At 41.9% G+C, this 18048-nt stretch overlaps 1 protein-coding gene across 1 annotated transcript; it reads right to left on the minus strand.

Moving 5' to 3' along the window:
- Positions 1 to 4149: 4149 nt before the first annotated feature.
- On the minus strand, positions 4150 to 17651 carry LOC116406481 (major histocompatibility complex class I-related gene protein-like). Its single transcript, XM_031891823.1, has 6 exons — positions 17532 to 17651; positions 10394 to 10511; positions 9743 to 10018; positions 7153 to 7425; positions 6350 to 6451; positions 4150 to 4295 (listed from the first exon to the last, which is right to left on the minus strand). Exons 1-6 carry the CDS (start codon positions 17649 to 17651, stop codon positions 4150 to 4152), a joined length of 1035 nt encoding a protein of 344 aa, XP_031747683.1.
- Between the last annotated feature and the right edge of the window lie 397 nt (positions 17652 to 18048).

Genomic DNA, 18048 nt, shown 5'->3' on the forward strand with positions numbered 1-18048 from the left:
GAATGGAGTATCTTAAAAGTGGTGGCTGAGTTGGAATTTCTGTTTGTGAATCTGGAGAAAGTGTTTTACACCAGTTTTACTGCCACTTTTACTCCAAAAACAGCTATCTCCACTTTTGTGAATTCCCCCCAATGGGTGAGATTTATTAGTGACCTCGTCCCTCCTTCTCCCTTTCCATTTCTGACAATGTAGGACTGTAAAAAAGGTTTAGGGTGGTCTCCCCTTTCGTTTGCAGGTAAGCTGATATATAAGGGGGATACATCTTCAGTTGCTCAATGCAGCCAATCTGTGTGTCTTATTATTAGTTGAATGATCATTTTCATTCCATAGCTCAGCCAATGTCTCTTGTGTCACAGGCACATATACAGCTCTCTCCTTATCATATACCAATGGCCATAATGGAAACTCTGACACAGGCAAAACAGTTCTCTTCTCAATGCCTGATACACTTTAAAACTATTAGAGCCATAGGAGAAAATGGTAATCTTTGCAACATGAAATCCATTTACCTGAATAAATGGCTATTAAATCACCAATTCAAACATAATGGCGGTGGGACCAAGATTGTGGGTAACCCAGTAGTGGTATTAAGACTAAGTAAGGCAAAGTCAAGAACTTTAGCACCCAACATAGGTAGCTAATTGCTCCTTAATCACTACCACCACTCCCTATTGTGCCACCAAACCATTTCCAGGCTTATTTATGACTGGAAGTGCAATTGTGAGGGATTGTGGTGTGGGCCCTTTTACAGAGTTAGCTGAAGCTTGCTTGACAAAGAAAATTGTGGCTTTTTCCTTGAAGCAGAAGGCAAAAGTGTTACACAGCTCAGTATAGCACAGCAGCAAACCAGCAGAGCAGTCTGTACAGAGCCTTTCCTTGCAGAGAGCCAAAACCAGACTGATTGTTACTAACTGGGAGTGGCCTTTCATACACAAAGCTCCCAGCATGCTTTGTAATTCACTGACATCATGCATTTTAAAATTAAACAAATATTAATTTCAACAATAATTAAAATTTTTCCAAGTACATGTACATAAGAGTCTGCGCAGATTACAACATAAAAGATGAAAAATAAAATTCTCATTTATACAAAGTTTAAGTTCCCAGCTCTGCTAATGCCTGTGGCACAGCTGCCAATCATTAGGCCACACCTTTGTGTTTCACCAAACCCAGAGTAAACTGAACAATTTGGAAAACTCAGGTAAAAACTTACTTTTAACTTTAAATGTTTAAAGTTTGCACTTTTATTGTCAAAAGTGCGTTGCACATCATTGCAAATCACGTGCTTCAGCATTTCAGATCTGCAAACAGCAGTTCTCCCACATGGCTTTTAACCCAATGTTACCATGTTGGACACAGTAAAAAATGCATTTCATTGCCGAGAATGGTGTAGGACAGACACGAGGAGTAATAGAAAAAGATTAAGAAAGATTATTTTTGTTTGTGCTGGTCCGCAAAGGTAGAAAAGACAGAAAAGAAAGAAAGATAGTGCTGTCCTCCACAGAGTGTGCTGCAACTACTGCTGTTATATCCAATTAGTCAAAATCAACACAACTGCATGTGTGCCTAGTTACAAATCAGATGTATTTGCATTAAATATTTGCAAAGTCTCTCTGGCCTCATTTCTGGTGTTTGGGGGAAACATCTCAAACTGAGGGAAACTGGAGAGAAGCTAGGCACAGGGGCCACCATGGGAAAATGACACTATTGAAATGATATAAATGTAAAATGACAAAAGTAGCACAGAAGGGCATTTAGGGAGAAGAGAAGGGAGAAAAGTGAGGTACACAATAAGGGGAGATAAAAATAAAGGGAAGAGAGTGCAATGTAGAGGTTAAAGGGGGATTTTAAACAGAAAGTAGTGAGATTAACAAATATACAGTATAATGGAAGAATGTAATGGAATGGCTCTGTGTTTGTTTTGCTGTAACTCAGTTGGCTGGGAGTTTGAAGGTCTTTGTAGGTAGAAGCCACGCAATAGACTTTGTGTAGAACTGGTTGCACTGTAAGGACATCCCTCTGTATCCAGGAAGGTGACTCCACATATAAAATATACAACATCAGTATCTTATACCATATGCAGTATATTTTACACTCACCTTTTGTCATATTGAAAAATTCCATTAGAAAGTTCAGTTAGGAGTTGCAGACAGGCGCATTTGGCACATTGAGCGCATCAGCATTCAAATATACTTATATCTTTTTACTTATGTAACCCTTTCTTGGCACACTCACTTCTTTGGGCTGTATGTAGGGGCTTGGTATCAAACATCAAGAAAACATTATGTACCTGTATGTGACTATTTTGTATTTACTATGATCTGCTTGATAAAGTCACAAGCTTGGCATTAACAAGAGATTTTTTAGTTCTCTTAGCAATGTGAAAGATACTGGGAACTGGGATTTTTGCGCAGTGCCTCCCCCTAGTGGACACTGAGGGGCACATCTCAAAGGGATTTCCACTAGGAAAAATAATTACACACACTTTGCAGCAAGGATAACTTTATATAACCATTGAAATAGCATACCTCCCAACATTTGAAAAATGAAAAGAGGGACAAAAAGACTTGCAAATTTTTTTGACCATGCCCACTTTGTGGCCACGCCCCAATTGCCACACCCCATTTTTTAAAATAGTTAAAATAGTGCCCACGATGGCCCAATAGACAGCACCCCCATAGACAGTGCCCCCATAAACAGTACCCCCCCATAGACAGTGCCCCCAATTGACCCCATAGACCATGCCCTCAATTGCCCCGCAGACAGTAGCCCCATACACAGTGCCCCATAGAAAGTACCCTCCATACACAATGCCCCCATAGAAAGTGCCCCCATACACAGTACCCCCCATACACAGTTCCCCCCATACACAGTGCCCCCATACACAGTAGCCCTCCTTACACAGTGCCCCCCCATACAGTGCCCCCATACACAGTGCCCCCATACACAGTAGCCCCCATACACAGTAGCCCCCATACACAGTGCCCCCCCATACACAATAGCCCACCAAACACAGTGCCCCCCATACAGAGTAGCCCTCCATACACAGTGACCCCCATAAACAGTAGCCCTCCTTACACAGTGTCCCCCCATACAGTGCCCCCCATACACAGTACCCCCCCATACACAGAGCCTCCCCATACACAGAACCCCCAGACACAGAGCCCCCATACACAGTTGCCCTCCTTACACAGTAGCCCCCCATACAGAGAGCCCCCCATACACAGAGCCCCCCATACACAGTACCCCCCCATACACAGAGCCCCCCATACACAGAGCCCCCCATACACAGTAGCCCTCCTTACACAGTGCCCCCCATACACAGTAGCCCTCCTTACACAGTGTCCCCCCATACAGTGCCCCCCATACACAGTACCCCCCATACACAGAGCTCCCCAATTGCCCCCATAGAGAGTACCTCCAAAAGAAAATTCCCCCATACATGGCAGCCCCCATAGACTTCTTGCGGCTCCTGCTCCCTATTCGGCTCCTCGTACGGCGGCGACAGGACCTTTTATAAGGTTGCACCCGTGTGATGTCACACATACGCACGGGCGCAGCCTTATAAAAGGACCTGTCGCCGCCGTACGAGGAGCCAAATAAGGAGCAGGAGCCCAAGAAGAGACGGAGCCGGAGCGGCTGCAGCCAGCGCGTCCCGCTGGCCTGGATAGTTTAATGAATGTTCTGCATTTCCGTAATGCGGGACATTCATTGAACAATCCGGGACAGCGGGACGCACTGTAAAAACCGGGACTGTCCCGCGAAAAGCGGGACAGTTGGGGGGTATGAAATAGTATAAACACAACTTTATGGATAACTGATTATCCTGCCCTGAGGAACCCATGCAGTCTATCCACTCCTGGCACAGTCTCTGTAGGTGCCCAGCCCCAACTTGGATCCAGATAGACTCCCAACCCTTTTATTCAGTTCAGTCTTTTCCCCAAGAGCTCTTAAGTCCCCCCAGGTGGCCCCTGCCCCAGAGTACCTTCCCCTTTGGAAAGGTGGCTGCTCCCACATAGCAGGCAAACAAGCAATACCTGTCCTTACCACCAGGGGACACACACGGTGATTCCACATAGGCCTCTGTAATCACCAGCAGCCCCGCAGACTTCTCCATCCTGCCCCATCTTCGCTCTATCCAACCTCTGATCAATCTAAACTCTGCCCCTGACAGGAGTCCTGTCTGTCCTCCATTGATAACTTCTCCATAGAGACACGTGTTGCAAGTTTTGGTGTATATTTGAATTTTGAGTCTTTATCTTCTGTGCTCACACACTTATAGCTGATCTTGAGATCTAAAAATGAAACAAAAATCATTACTATGAAAAAAATTTCTTATAAAATAGACAAATGTAATTACAAAGCACAATCAGCTAATGTAGGAGATACTGGTGATTTGGAGAAGATTGATGGCAGACACTGGCAGTAAGGCATACAGGGTATATAAGAGAGTGTTACTAACCTGTCCTACATACAATACTGCTCATAATCAGTAATAATCAGTCACCCTTCCATATTCTGCAGAACCTCTCTGTACAGGCTATGGATAAACGTCAATTTACTTCCCCCAATACCAATGCTGCCATAGTTTTATGGTGCCTCTCTGTACAGGCTATGAGCAAACTTAGAGTGCTGTTCCTGCTGAATTGTGCTTAGTACAGGGGAATCCCTATGTGCCATAGTTTTATGGTATCTCTCTGTACAGGCTATGAGCAAACTTAGGGGGCTGTTCCTGCTGAATTGCGCTTAGTACAGGGGAATCCCTATGTGCCATAGTTTTATGGTATCTCTCTGTACAGGCTATGAGAAAACTTAGGGGGCTGTTCCTGCTGAATTGCGCTTAGCACAGGGGAATCCCTATGCTGCCATAGTTTTATGGTGGCTCTCCGTACAGGCTATGAGAAAAATTAGGGGGCTGTTCCTGCTGAATTGCACTTAGTACAGGGGAATCCCTATGTGCCATAGTTTTATGGTATCTCTCTGTACAGGCTATGAGCAAACTTAGGGGGCTGTTCCTGCTGAATTGTGCTTAGTACAGGGGAATCCCTATGTGCCATAGTTTTATGGTATCTCTCTGTACAGGCTATGAGCAAACTTAGGGGGCTGTTCCTGCTGAATTGTGCTTAGTACAGGGGAATCCCTATGTGCCATAGTTTTATGGGATCTCTCTGTACAGGCTATAAACAAACTTAGGGGGCTGTTCCTACTGAATTGTGCTTAGTACAGGGGAATCCCTATGTTCCATAGTTGTATGGTATCTCTCTTTACAGGCTATGAGCAAACTTAGGGGGCTGTTCCTGCTGAATTGTGCTTAGTACAGGGGAATCCCTATGTGCCATAGTTGTATGGTATCTCTCTGTACAGGCTATGAGCAAACTTAGGGGGCTGTTCCTGCTGAATTGTGCTTAGTGCAGGGGAATCCCTATGTGCCATAGTTTTATGGGATCTCTCTGTACAGGCTATGAGCAAACTTGGGGGGCTGTTCCTGCTGAATTGTGCTTAGTACAGGGGAATCCCTATGTGCCATAGTTTTATGGTATCTCTCTGTACAGGCTATGGGCAAACTTAGGGGGCTGTTCCTGCTGAATTGTGCTTAGTACAGGGGAATCCCTATGCTGCCATAGTTTTATGCTATCTCTCTGTACAGGCTATGGGCAAACTTAGGGGGCTGTTCCTGCTGAATTGTGCTTAGTACAGGGGAATCCCTATGTGCCATAGTTTTATGGTATCTCTCTGTACAGGCTATGAGCAAACTTAGGGGGCTGTTCCTGCTGAATTGTGCTTAGTACAGGGGAATCCCTATGTGCCATAGTTTTATGGTATCTCTCTATACAGGCTATGAGCAAACTTAGGGGGCTGTTCCTGCTGAATTGTGCTTAGTACAGGGGAATCCCTATGCTGCCATAGTTTTATGGTATCTCTCTGTACAGGCTATGAGCAAACTTAGGGGGCTGTTCCTGCTGAATTGTGCTTAGTACAGGGGAATCCCTATGCTGCCATAGTTTTATGGTATTTTCAAAGTAGGAAATCAAATTAGAAAATCTCCAAACTGTTTAAAAAGAAATCTCAGAATATTATTCTTTATATAATACTAAAAGTTAACTCGATGGTTAAAAACCCCTTTAACGCATTAGTTGCAACTGTGTAAGGTGAATCACTATTTTTTTAAAGCCACAATTACATTGGAAATGTGGGGAAAACACTGCATTGTGGGTAAAAACCATGGCAGCTTGCACTCTGCACTTGGGCCAAGTTGCTTCTGGGAGTGTAGCTATTACTGCACATTATTGATTTCCTGGAGCAAAACTGTATTCTATATGCAATATACAAATATTATAAAACACAATACCTTTTTTTCTCCTTTGGTCGGTAAGTAGTCGCAAAACAACAAGTAGGAGGAGCAGTACCGCACCGACAGGGATGATATACAAACGGCTTCTATTGCTGGGTTCTGTTTATTGGGAGCGAAAAATTAGGGGTTGGTAAAAAAACTGCCGAATGTAACTGAGCAAAGTGATAAAAAAAAAGAAAAATCTATTCCTAGACAGTAATTTAGTGAGACTGTTTAAACAAATGCATCATGGGAAAACAAAACAATAACATAGACATATATGTACAGTGAAGTCTCAATCCTCCAATACAAAAACTGTCAAATAGAATAAAATGAACTAAAAATTACAATGTGAACATCACAATTCATATATTCTCCCTCTTTTCTCTCTTTATTTGTGACTAAAGTTCAAATGTAATTCGAAATTGGACTTCCAATCCCAGGGCAGCTCAGTGCCACCAGTTATGATGGTGGAAGGAAACATATGATGGAATACAGCAATGACTCTCAGGAGAAGCAGCTCGGAGCTATGGGTAAAATAGCCAATAAGTTGGCAGGCTCCTGATTTAATTGGCTGTAACAAGGATTTTCACTGACAGCCTCATTTTAGTTGCAAGACAGTCTGCAACTATTTGTAGTCACATTTAACTACAAACACTTTCCCAATAGTAACATAGATATAATGTGTTCCTAATTTCTCCCAGGAAACATTAGCTCTTGTAAAATCAGACCTTGACTCTACTCCTAAACTGAACTGAGATAACCATTGTAAGCTAAGTGTAATATTCCCCTATTACACCCATCAGCCTAAAGTTACTCACCAAAGGGAACAACCAGTGGCTTCTCCAAGCTGCTGTGATCTATATGGCAGGAGTAAGTGGCGCCCCCCTCTGGTGTTACCCCCACTCTGACTCTGATCTGATAGGTGCCATCAGGGTTTGGCAGGATCTGTGCTGCCTCCTCTGAGTGAATCTCATCTCTCCCATTCTTTATCCACTTCACTTCCACATCTCGGGGGTAGAACCCATACACCCGGCAGTGCAGTTTGGTGCCGCTCTCTGACTCTGAGCTGGAAACCTTCACTTTGGGGCGAACTGGCAGTAAGAGACAGAAAAGCTATTAAATATCAGTAGTCAACAGAAATGCAGGCCTTTAATATAACTTAGCATAGCTGCAATGTGAAATGTTGGTTTTTGAATAGTAACTAAACCCGTCTACATGTAAAAATGCCTACATTTTAGTTGCATTCAAAATCTCCGATCTCAACTTTATACCTCCTTTGTCTCATTCTTTACCCACTTCACTTCTTCTTTTTGTGAAAGTTTTCATATATGATCTTCAGAAAAGGCTTTTTTAATAAATTACCCTGCATTTGTGGTTTTAGTAAAAATTTTGTTATTTTCAACACATGTAAAACCATTAATATCAGAATTGTAATAAAATGTTTGTTTTTTTTACAATGTAATAGGTATCTTTAAAAACACTCTGATTATCGCCATGTTCATAAACACTGTTTATGTAGTTTTATTGGTGGTCCTGGCCTTCATTAGAGAGATACACAAAAAAAGGTGAGTTGTCTCACTACCATCTGTAATCTAATAACATTTATATTTTCTACACAAATAAAATAAAGCGAGAAGACATGGTAGCACAGTGGTTGGCACTGGGGGCTTGTAGCACTGGAGCCTTGGATTTGTTTTTGACCTGGCTTTGAGTCTTTGCTCCAGTTGCTTCCCTGACTCTAAATACAGACATGGTTCTAGGCCACCATCAAGAGCTTCACACCCTTTAGGTCAACCACAGAGTGCCCCCCTACACATTGGCCGCAGGATTGCATGACACAGTGGCCCCAACAGTTTATATGACTCAGTGACCCCAACAGTTCAATACACACTGGATTCAGTATTTCATGACCCAGTGGCCTTTGAATTCTGTCACAGTGATCCAGCTTTTCATGACACACCGGGCCCAGTCATTGGAGCTATAGATTTTGCAAACTGCTCCTCATAGAGAACAGACACAAACAGGTTTAGATACTGCAGAAATTAACAAAAAAATACCAGGATGTGACATGGATAGCATTAAAAACTAGAGAGGGAAGTTTGAGAACAAACTTCATGTTGGTTTGAAAAACGTGAAATCACTGAATGAAATCTGACTTGGCTCCACCAGCTTTTCTAACCTTGGACCACAGTCATTTCGGTGACATCTGATTGGCAGTTGTTGGCTCCGCACACTTTTTCTAACCTGATACTGCAGTTACCCAGTGACTAACTCTGTATAGTTTAGGGACCCTACGATTAATATGGCAGCAGTTTAAATTTAAACCAATAAAAGTCAATAGGTAAATTGTGATTGGTGGATGTGTCCCCTTTTTCTAACCTTGAGTTGAAATCACCCAGTGACAAACAGTGGGCACCCTGGCATAGTGTGAGAATGGCAGCATTTTTAATAAATTTAAACCAAAAAAAATTCAATAGGTGAAGTCTGATTGATAGTTGGTGGCTCCGCCCACTTTTTAAAACTGGAGTCCCCTAGTGACCCTGGTATTAATACTGTGAGACTGGCAGCAGGTTGAATTTCCATATTGAAAATCAATATGGAATCAATGACCCTACCCACTTTTCTAAACTTGGTGAAATTTGATTGGCTGTTGGTGGCTCCACCCCCTTTTTCAAAACTAAAACTGCAGTCCCCTAGTGACCAACTGTGAAAAGTTTGGGGACCCTGGGGTTAATACTGTAAGAATGGCAGCAGGTTGGATTTCCCCATTGAAAGTCAATAGGTAAAATCTGATTGGCTGTTGGTGGCTCTGCCCACTTTCTCTAACCTTGAACTGCAGTTACCTGGTGCCTAATTCTGCAAAGTTTGGGGACCCCGGCGTTATTACTGTGAGAATGGCAGGTTGAATTTCCCCCAAGTCAATAGGTAAAATCTGATTGGCTGTTCACAGCTCCGCCCACTTTTGGGCATCCAGCAATCATCACATTTTCATTCAGGCTGAGCCCATGACTGTGTGATTCAAGTTTGGGGAATGTAGCTGTAAGCTGTAAGATTGGCAGCAGTTTGAAAATCTTCCATGTCAAAGTCAATGGGAAAATTGGGGGGTTCGGAGTGGCGCCACAAAAGATGGGGGGTGGGATCACTTAGAAAAGCACAAGCAACCTGGGTGTGGGGAGTTTGGGTGTTGTACCCCTAAGACTGTAGGAGGAGTAGCATTTAGCATTTACCACAATGGCATCAATCTCCATTGTGGTAGGGCCTTTAGGGTAAAAGCTCTACTTGAATAGAGACTGCTGCAAATAATGGACAACCTCTACATGATATGTGTGCTCCACATACCTTAATGGGAGGGGGCAGTATTGGAGCAGCTTCATTGAAAATCATATGAACATTATCTTATGAGCTCACCTTTCTTCTCCAAGTCAGTTGATATGATAGGGAGATACAGCTTCAGGTTCTCGATGCAGTCATTTTCTACATACACCTTACTATCAGCTGACTCATAATGTATATTCCATAGGTGAGCCACCATCTCAGCCTCTTCTGTTACAGGTACATACTCCGCTCTCTCCTTATCAAATACTAAAAGCTCCTTCCCATCAAAGGCAATCTCCTGGTATCCATCAACAGTGCCATCATCATGCCGCTCACAGGCACACTTCCTCTGATAGACATGGATATCTCCTGTAATAAAAATATAATAAATATGTAAGATACTATTCCCCATAAAAGGCACCAAGTTTACCCAGGAGCAGTACCTCATAGCAACCAATAAGATTTTTAAACAGGTGACCAGGCAGTGAAAGAGGCAAAGCAACGCTATGGGAGGAAACTAGAGTCACAGCTCCAACAGAGTGACTCTTGGAGCCTCTGGCAGGGATTAAGGTTAATAACTGACTACAAGGCACCAACATCTCGTATGACGATCACGAACGTGACTCTGGCAGAGGATCTGAATACATTCTATGCTCGCTTCGAGGCTGCAGCTAAAGTCGTTAGCGATGCTAATGCATATACTAATGCATATACCATATACCATTGACTGCAGACAGGAAGAACCTGACAGCACCGGTAACACGTTCATCATCTCCGAGCATGATGTGAGGAGAGCCTTCAAGAGAGTGAACTCCAGGAAAGCTGCAGGACCAGATGGCATATCAAGTCGAGTCCTTAGAGCCTGTGCCGATCAACTAGCACCTGTGTTCACAGAGATATTCAACATCTCTTTATCTCAGTCAGTGATCCCCACATGTTTTAACTCTTTTACTGCCAAGCACGTATGGCATACGTGCTGGCAGTAAAAGGGCTTAAACGCCAACGACGTGTCTCATACGTCGTTGGCGTTTAAGCTTCTAACAATGACAGCCCCCCTGGGCAATGTACCAGGGGGGCTGTCATCAGGGTCCTGTGAGCCGATCGCTCGCAGGACCCTCCAGGAAGCAGCAGACGCGATCGCATCGCGTCTGCTGCTTCCTGCTTCCTCCCTCTCCCCCAGCGCCGGCCCAACTGAGCAAGGAGCGATCGGGTCTTCAGGAACAGGTAAGGAGTTTTTTTTTTCTTGCATTTACACACTTTTACACACTTATACACACATTTACATACATTTATACACATTTACATACATTTACACACACTTACAGCACACATTTTAGCATTTTTTTATTTTATTTTTTTTTCATTTTTCACACTTGTATACACTTATTTACACTCATATACACACTTACACACTATCACACAACTTTTACACATGTACACACATGTATACACAAACACTTTGGTTTTTTTTTGTTTTGCTTTTTTTTTTTTTTTTTTTTCATTTTACCACTTTGTTTTTATTTTCTTTTACCTAAAAACTGTTTATTTTGACAGCGTAACTATTGGATCAGATATTCTGGCCACTAATTACACTGTCATGTAACTTATTTTGTTGTTTCACTGATTTGCACAATTTTTGTGGTTTTATCACATTTTATCCCTATATAAGTATTCCTGATCTGTTTTTAGCGTAGCTTTGCCAGGTGTAACTTTGGTGTACAAAAATAACTTTACCTATTTTGAATTCATCAGAATGTGTACTTTCCAAAAATATATGGTTTTCTGGGGGTCACTGTATAGTTAGGGGGGGGTTACTGCACATAATACACTGACAGGGGGCTCTGTGTGCAAAAGCTGAGCTGGCAGGCGAGAAATCCTTATGCGCTATTTTCATTTAGGGTTCAGTACACACCGCAGACTTTGGTATATCTATGCATATTGGGCATCAAACTGTTCAGTAGGCCTCTGGTGTTCCTATTTGGGGTGACTTGCCTTTGTACGCAAGAAATTGTGTGAGATAAATGCGACAAATTGCAACATTTTTAGGCGATTTTCTGAAATGTCATAAAAACCAATAACTTTAGGAAAGCTCTGCAGATTGGTACTTTGGTGTAGAAAGGACTCTTTACCCTTGTTGGATTTGTCAGAATGTGTACTTTCCAAAAATATATGGTTTTGTGGGGGATCTGTATAGTTAGGGGAAGTTTTGGCACATAATACACTGACAGGGGGCTCTGTGTGCAAAAGCTGAGCTGGCAGGCGAGAAATCCTTATGCGCTATTTTCATTTAGGGTTCAGTACATACCGCAGACTTTGGTATATCTATGCATATTGGGCATCAAACTGTTCAGTAGGCCTCTGGTGTTCCTATTTGGGGTGACTTGCCTTTGTACGCAAGAAATTGTGTGAGATAAATGCGACAAATTGCAACATTTTTAGGCGATTTTCTGAAATGTCATAAAAACCAATAACTTTAGGAAAGCTCTGCAGATTGGTACTTTGGTGTAGAAAGGACTCTTTACCCTTGTTGGATTTGTCAGAATGTGTACTTTCCAAAAATATATGGTTTTGTGGGGGTCACTGTATGGTTAGGGGAAGTTTTGGCACATAATACACTGACAGGGGGCTCTGTGTGCAAAAGCTGAGCTGGCAGGCGAGAAATCCTTATGCGCTATTTTCATTTAGGGTTCAGTACATACTGCAGACTTTGGTATATCTATGCATATTGGGCATCAAACTGTTCAGTAGGCCTCTGGTGTTCCTATTTGGGGTGACTTGCCTTTGTACGCAAGAAATTGTGTGAGATAAATGCGACAAATTGCAACATTTTTAGGCGATTTTCTGAAATGTCATAAAAACCAATAACTTTAGGAAAGCTCTGCAGATTGGTACTTTGGTGTAGAAAGGACTCTTTACCCTTGTTGGATTTGTCAGAATGTGTACTTTCCAAAAATATATGGTTTTGTGGGGGATCTGTATAGTTAGGGGAAGTTTTGGCACACAATACACTGACAGGGGGCTCTGTGTGCAAAAGCTGAGCTGGCAGGCGAGAAATCCTTATGCGCTATTTTCATTTAGGGTTCAGTACATACCGCAGACTTTGGTATATCTATGCATATTGGGCATCAAACTGTTCAGTAGGCCTCTGGTGTTCCTATTTGGGGTGACTTGCCTTTGTACGCAAGAAATTGTGTGAGATAAATGCGGCAAATTGCAACATTTTTAGGCGATTTTCTGAAATGTCATAAAAACCGATAACTTTAGGAAAGCTTTGCGGCTTGGTACTTTGGTGTAGAAAGGACTCTTTACCCTTGTTGGATTTGTCAGAATGTGTACTTTCCAAAAATATATGGTTTTGTGGGGGTCTCTGTATAGTTAGGGGAAGTTTTGGCACATAATACACTGACAGGGGGCTCTGTGTGCAAAAGCTGAGCTGGCAGGCGAGAAATCCTTATGCGCTATTTTCATTTAGGGTTCAGTACATACTGCAGACTTTGGTATATCTATGCATATTGGGCATCAAACTGTTCAGTAGGCCTCTGGTGTTCCTATTTGGGGTGACTTGCCTTTGTACGCAAGAAATTGTGTGAGATAAATGCGACAAATTGCAACATTTTTAGGCGATTTTCTGAAATGTCATAAAAACCAATAACTTTAGGAAAGCTCTGCAGATTGGTACTTTGGTGTAGAAAGGACTCTTTACCCTTGTTGGATTTGTCAGAATGTGTACTTTCCAAAAATATATGGTTTTGTGGGGGATCTGTATAGTTAGGGGAAGTTTTGGCACATAATACACTGACAGGGGGCTCTGTGTGCAAAAGCTGAGCTGGCAGGCGAGAAATCCTTATGCGCTATTTTCATTTAGGGTTCAGTACATACCGCAGACTTTGGTATATCTATGCATATTGGGCATCAAACTGTTCAGTAGGCCTCTGGTGTTCCTATTTGGGGTGACTTGCCTTTGTACGCAAGAAATTGTGTGAGATAAATGCGACAAATTGCAACATTTTTAGGCGATTTTCTGAAATGTCATAAAAACCAATAACTTTAGGAAAGCTCTGCAGATTGGTACTTTGGTGTAGAAAGGACTCTTTACCCTTGTTGGATTTGTCAGAATGTGTACTTTCCAAAAATATATGGTTTTGTGGGGGTCACTGTATGGTTAGGGGAAGTTTTGGCACATAATACACTGACAGGGGGCTCTGTGTGCAAAAGCTGAGCTGGCAGGCGAGAAATCCTTATGCGCTATTTTCATTTTGGGTTCAGTACATACCGCAGACTTTGGTATATCTATGCATATTGGGCATCAAACTGTTCAGTAGACCTCTGGTGTTCCTTTTTGGGGTGATTTGTCTTTATCTGATCTTTATCAAGAAATTGTGAGAGATAAATGCGGCAAATTGCAACATTTTTATGCGATTTTCGAAATGTCATATAAATCTGCAAACTTAGGAAAGCTTTACAGCTTGGTACTTTGTAGCAATAAGAAATATTTACCCATTATAGATTCGGGGGGATGTGTATTTTCCAAAAATATATGGCTTTCTGGGGTGAATGTACTTTTTTTGTAGCATTATCCCACATAAAGGATGTAAATGTGTTGATTTTGCAGGAGCTGATATGATAGATCATATGGGGGTATGTTCCCATTGGGGCCCCTACATGCCACATACTTAGGTAAACCTATACATATTGGGCATCAAACTGTTCAGTGGACCCCTGGCGTTCAAATTCAGGGTGTTTTATCTTGGTACCTAATGCTATGTGGGAGATAAGATGCTTCAAAGTGGAAGCTTTGAGGGGATTTTTGGAAATGTCATCAAAATTGCTAACTTTAGAAAAGCTGTGCGGCTTGGTACTTTGGAGTAGAAAGACATGGGTACCCATTTTAGATTCGGGGGAATGTGTACTTTCCAAAAATATATGGCTTTCTGGGGTGAATGTACTTTTTTGTAGCTTTATCTCACATATAATGATGTAAATGTGTTGATTTTGCAGGAGCTGAAATGACAGAAATGACAGTATATATGGGGGTATGTTCACATTCGGGCCCCTACATGCCACATACTTGGGTAAACCTATACATATTGGGCATCAAACTGTTCAGTGGACCCCTGGTGTTCAAATTCAGGGTGTTTTATCTTGGTACCTAATGCTATGTGGGAGATAAGATGCTTCAAAATGGAAGCTTTGAGGGGATTTTTGGAAATGTCATCAAAATTGCTAAATTTAGAAAAGCTGTGCGGCTTGGTACTTTGGAGTAGAAAGACATGGGTACCCATTTTAGATTCGGGGGAATGTGTACTTTCCAAAAATATATGACTTTCTGGGGTGAGCGTACTTTTTTGTAGCTTTATCCCACATATAATGATGTAAATGTGTTGATTTTGCAGGAGCTGAAATGACAGAAATGACAGTATACATGGGGGTATGTTCACATTGGGGCCCCTACATGCCACATACTTAGGTAAACCTATACATATTGGGCATCAAACTGTTCAGTGGACCCCTGGCGTTCAAATTCAGGGTGTTTTATCTTGGTACCTAATGCTATGTGGGAGATAAGATGCTTCAAAATGGAAGCTTTGAGGGGATTTTTGGAAATGTCATCAAAATTGCTAACTTTAGAAAAGCTGTGCGGCTTGGTACTTTGGAGTAGAAAGACATAGGTACCCATTTTAGATTCGGGGGAATGTGTACTTTCCAAAAATATATGACTTTCTGGGGTGAGCATACTTTTTACTAGCTTTATCCCACATATAATGATGTAAATGTGTTGATTTTGCAGAAGCTGAAATGACAGAAATTACAGTATATATGGGGGTATGTTCCCATTCGGGCCCCTACATGCCACATACTTGGGTAAACCTATACATATTGGGCATCAAACTGTTCAGTGGACCCCTGGTGTTCAAATTCAGGGTGTTTTATCTTGGTACCTAATGCTATGTGGGAGATAAGATGCTTCAAAATGGAAGCTTTGAGGGGATTTTTGGAAATGTCATCAAAATTGCTAAATTTAGAAAAGCTGTGCGGCTTGGTACTTTGGAGTAGAAAGACATGGGTACCCATTTTAGATTCGGGGGAATGTGTACTTTCCAAAAATATATGACTTTCTGGGGTGAGCGTACTTTTTTGTAGCTTTATCCCACATATAATAATGTAAATGTGTTGATTTTGCAGGAGCTGAAATGACAGAAATGACAGTTCATATGGGGGTATGTTCACATTGGGGCCCCTACATGCCACATACTTAGGTAAACCTATACATATTGGGCATCAAACTGTTCAGTGGACCCCTGGCGTTCAAATTCAGGGTGTTTTATCTTGGTACCTAATGCTATGTGGGAGATAAGATGCTTCAAAGTGGAAGCTTTGAGGGGATTTTTGGAAATGTCATCAAAATTGCTAACTTTAGAAAAGCTGTGCGGCTTGGTACTTTGGAGTAGAAAGACATAGGTACCCATTTTAGATTCGGGGGAATGTGTACTTTCCAAAAATATATGACTTTCTGGGGTGAGCGTACTTTTTTGTAGCTTTATCCCACATATAATGATGTAAATGTGTTGATTTTGCATGAGCTGAAATGACAGAAATGACAGTATATATGGGGGTATGTTTACATTGGGGCCCCTACATGCCACATACTTAGGTAAACCTATACATATTGGGCATCAAACTGTTCAGTGGACCCCTGGCGTTCAAATTCAGGGTGTTTTATCTTGGTACCTAATGCTATGTGGGAGATAAGATGCTTCAAAGTGGAAGCTTTGAGGGGATTTTTGGAAATGTCATCAAAATTGCTAACTTTAGAAAAGCTGTGCGGCTTGGTACTTTGGAGTAGAAAGACATGGGTACCCATTTTAGATTCGGGGGAATGTGTACTTTCCAAAAATATATGACTTTCTGGGGTGAGCATACTTTTTACTAGCTTTATCCCACATATAATGATGTAAATGTGTTGATTTTGCAGAAGCTGAAATGACAGAAATGACAGTTCATATGGGGTATGTTCACATTGGGGCCCCTACATGCCACATACTTAGGTAAACCTATACATATTGGGCATCAAACTGTTCAGTGGACCCCAGGCATTCATATTTAGGGTGTTTTATTTGGTTACTTTATGACCTGTAGGAGATAAGATACTATAGACTAGAAGCTTTGAAGCGATTTTTAAAAAAAATCACAAATTTTGATAAAAACCAATAACTTTAGGAAAGCATTGCGACTTGATAGTTTGGAGTAGACAGACAGTTGTGCCTATTCTGTATTCCCCAGAATCTGTTCTTTCCAAAAATGTACAATTTTCTGGGATAAACCTTCTGTTAGTGGAATTTTGGCCTTGAAATCCAAAGTATGCAGTTTTTTTGGAGCAGTGCTTTGGGAATTTGGTAGTGTACTGCTGGGAGTTTTTGACCTATACAAGTGAGAAATCTCCATAAAACTATATATATTTGGTATTGGCACGTTCAGGAGACATGGGACTTTCCAAATCAGTTGTATATTCGTGCATAAAATAATTTTTGTTTCTAGTATGTGTGATTATATTATGGAAAATTTGATTTTTTTTGCATTTTTAGACATTTAGAAGCCTATATCTTGTTACAGAATTGGAATTACACAAAAATTCTACCATATTTTGAAAGCTTAGGTTGTTCTGAAAAAAATGATATATTGTTTTCCTTGGTAAACTAAAAGTCCCCCCGAGGAAAGGCCCCTAAAGTGAAACAGTGCAAAATGTTCAAAAACTGTCTGGCAATACAAGTTCCGCTTTGACCAAAATGGCTGGCAGTAAAAGGGTTAAGGAGACCATCATTGTCCCTGTTCCAAAGAAACCCCATCCTGTTTCCCTCAATGATTATTGCCCCGTAGCCCTCACCTCAGTAGTGATGAAGTGCTTTGAACGTCTGGTCAGGGACTTCATCATTTCTTCATTACCCAACATACTGGATCCACTGCAGTTTGCATACCGCCCGAACCGCTCTACGGATGATGCCATCTCTCATCTCCTGCACACAACACTATCTCACCTGGACACTAGGAGGGGGGGAATTATGTTAAAATGCTCCTTATTGACTACAGCTCAGCATTTAATACCATAATTCCCTCCACACTCACCACCAAACTGAAGTACTTAGGTCTTAGCCCATCTCTGTGTCAGTGGATCTTCAATTTCCTAACTTGAAGACCACAGGCAGTAAGGATGGCTGGTCATGTCTCAGCCTCCCTTACTCTCAAAACTGGGGCCCCCCAAGGCTGTGTTCTGAGCCCCCTGCTGTACTCTTTGTACACCTTCTACTGCATAGCCACCACAAACTCCGCAACCATCATTAAGTTTGCTGATGACACTGTCGTGGTGGGCCTGATCTCTGATAACGACGAGACGGCCTACCTGG

The sequence above is a fragment of the Xenopus tropicalis genome, chromosome 8 (assembly GCF_000004195.4).
Source record: "Xenopus tropicalis strain Nigerian chromosome 8, UCB_Xtro_10.0, whole genome shotgun sequence".
Lineage (NCBI taxonomy): Eukaryota > Metazoa > Chordata > Amphibia > Anura > Pipidae > Xenopus > Xenopus tropicalis.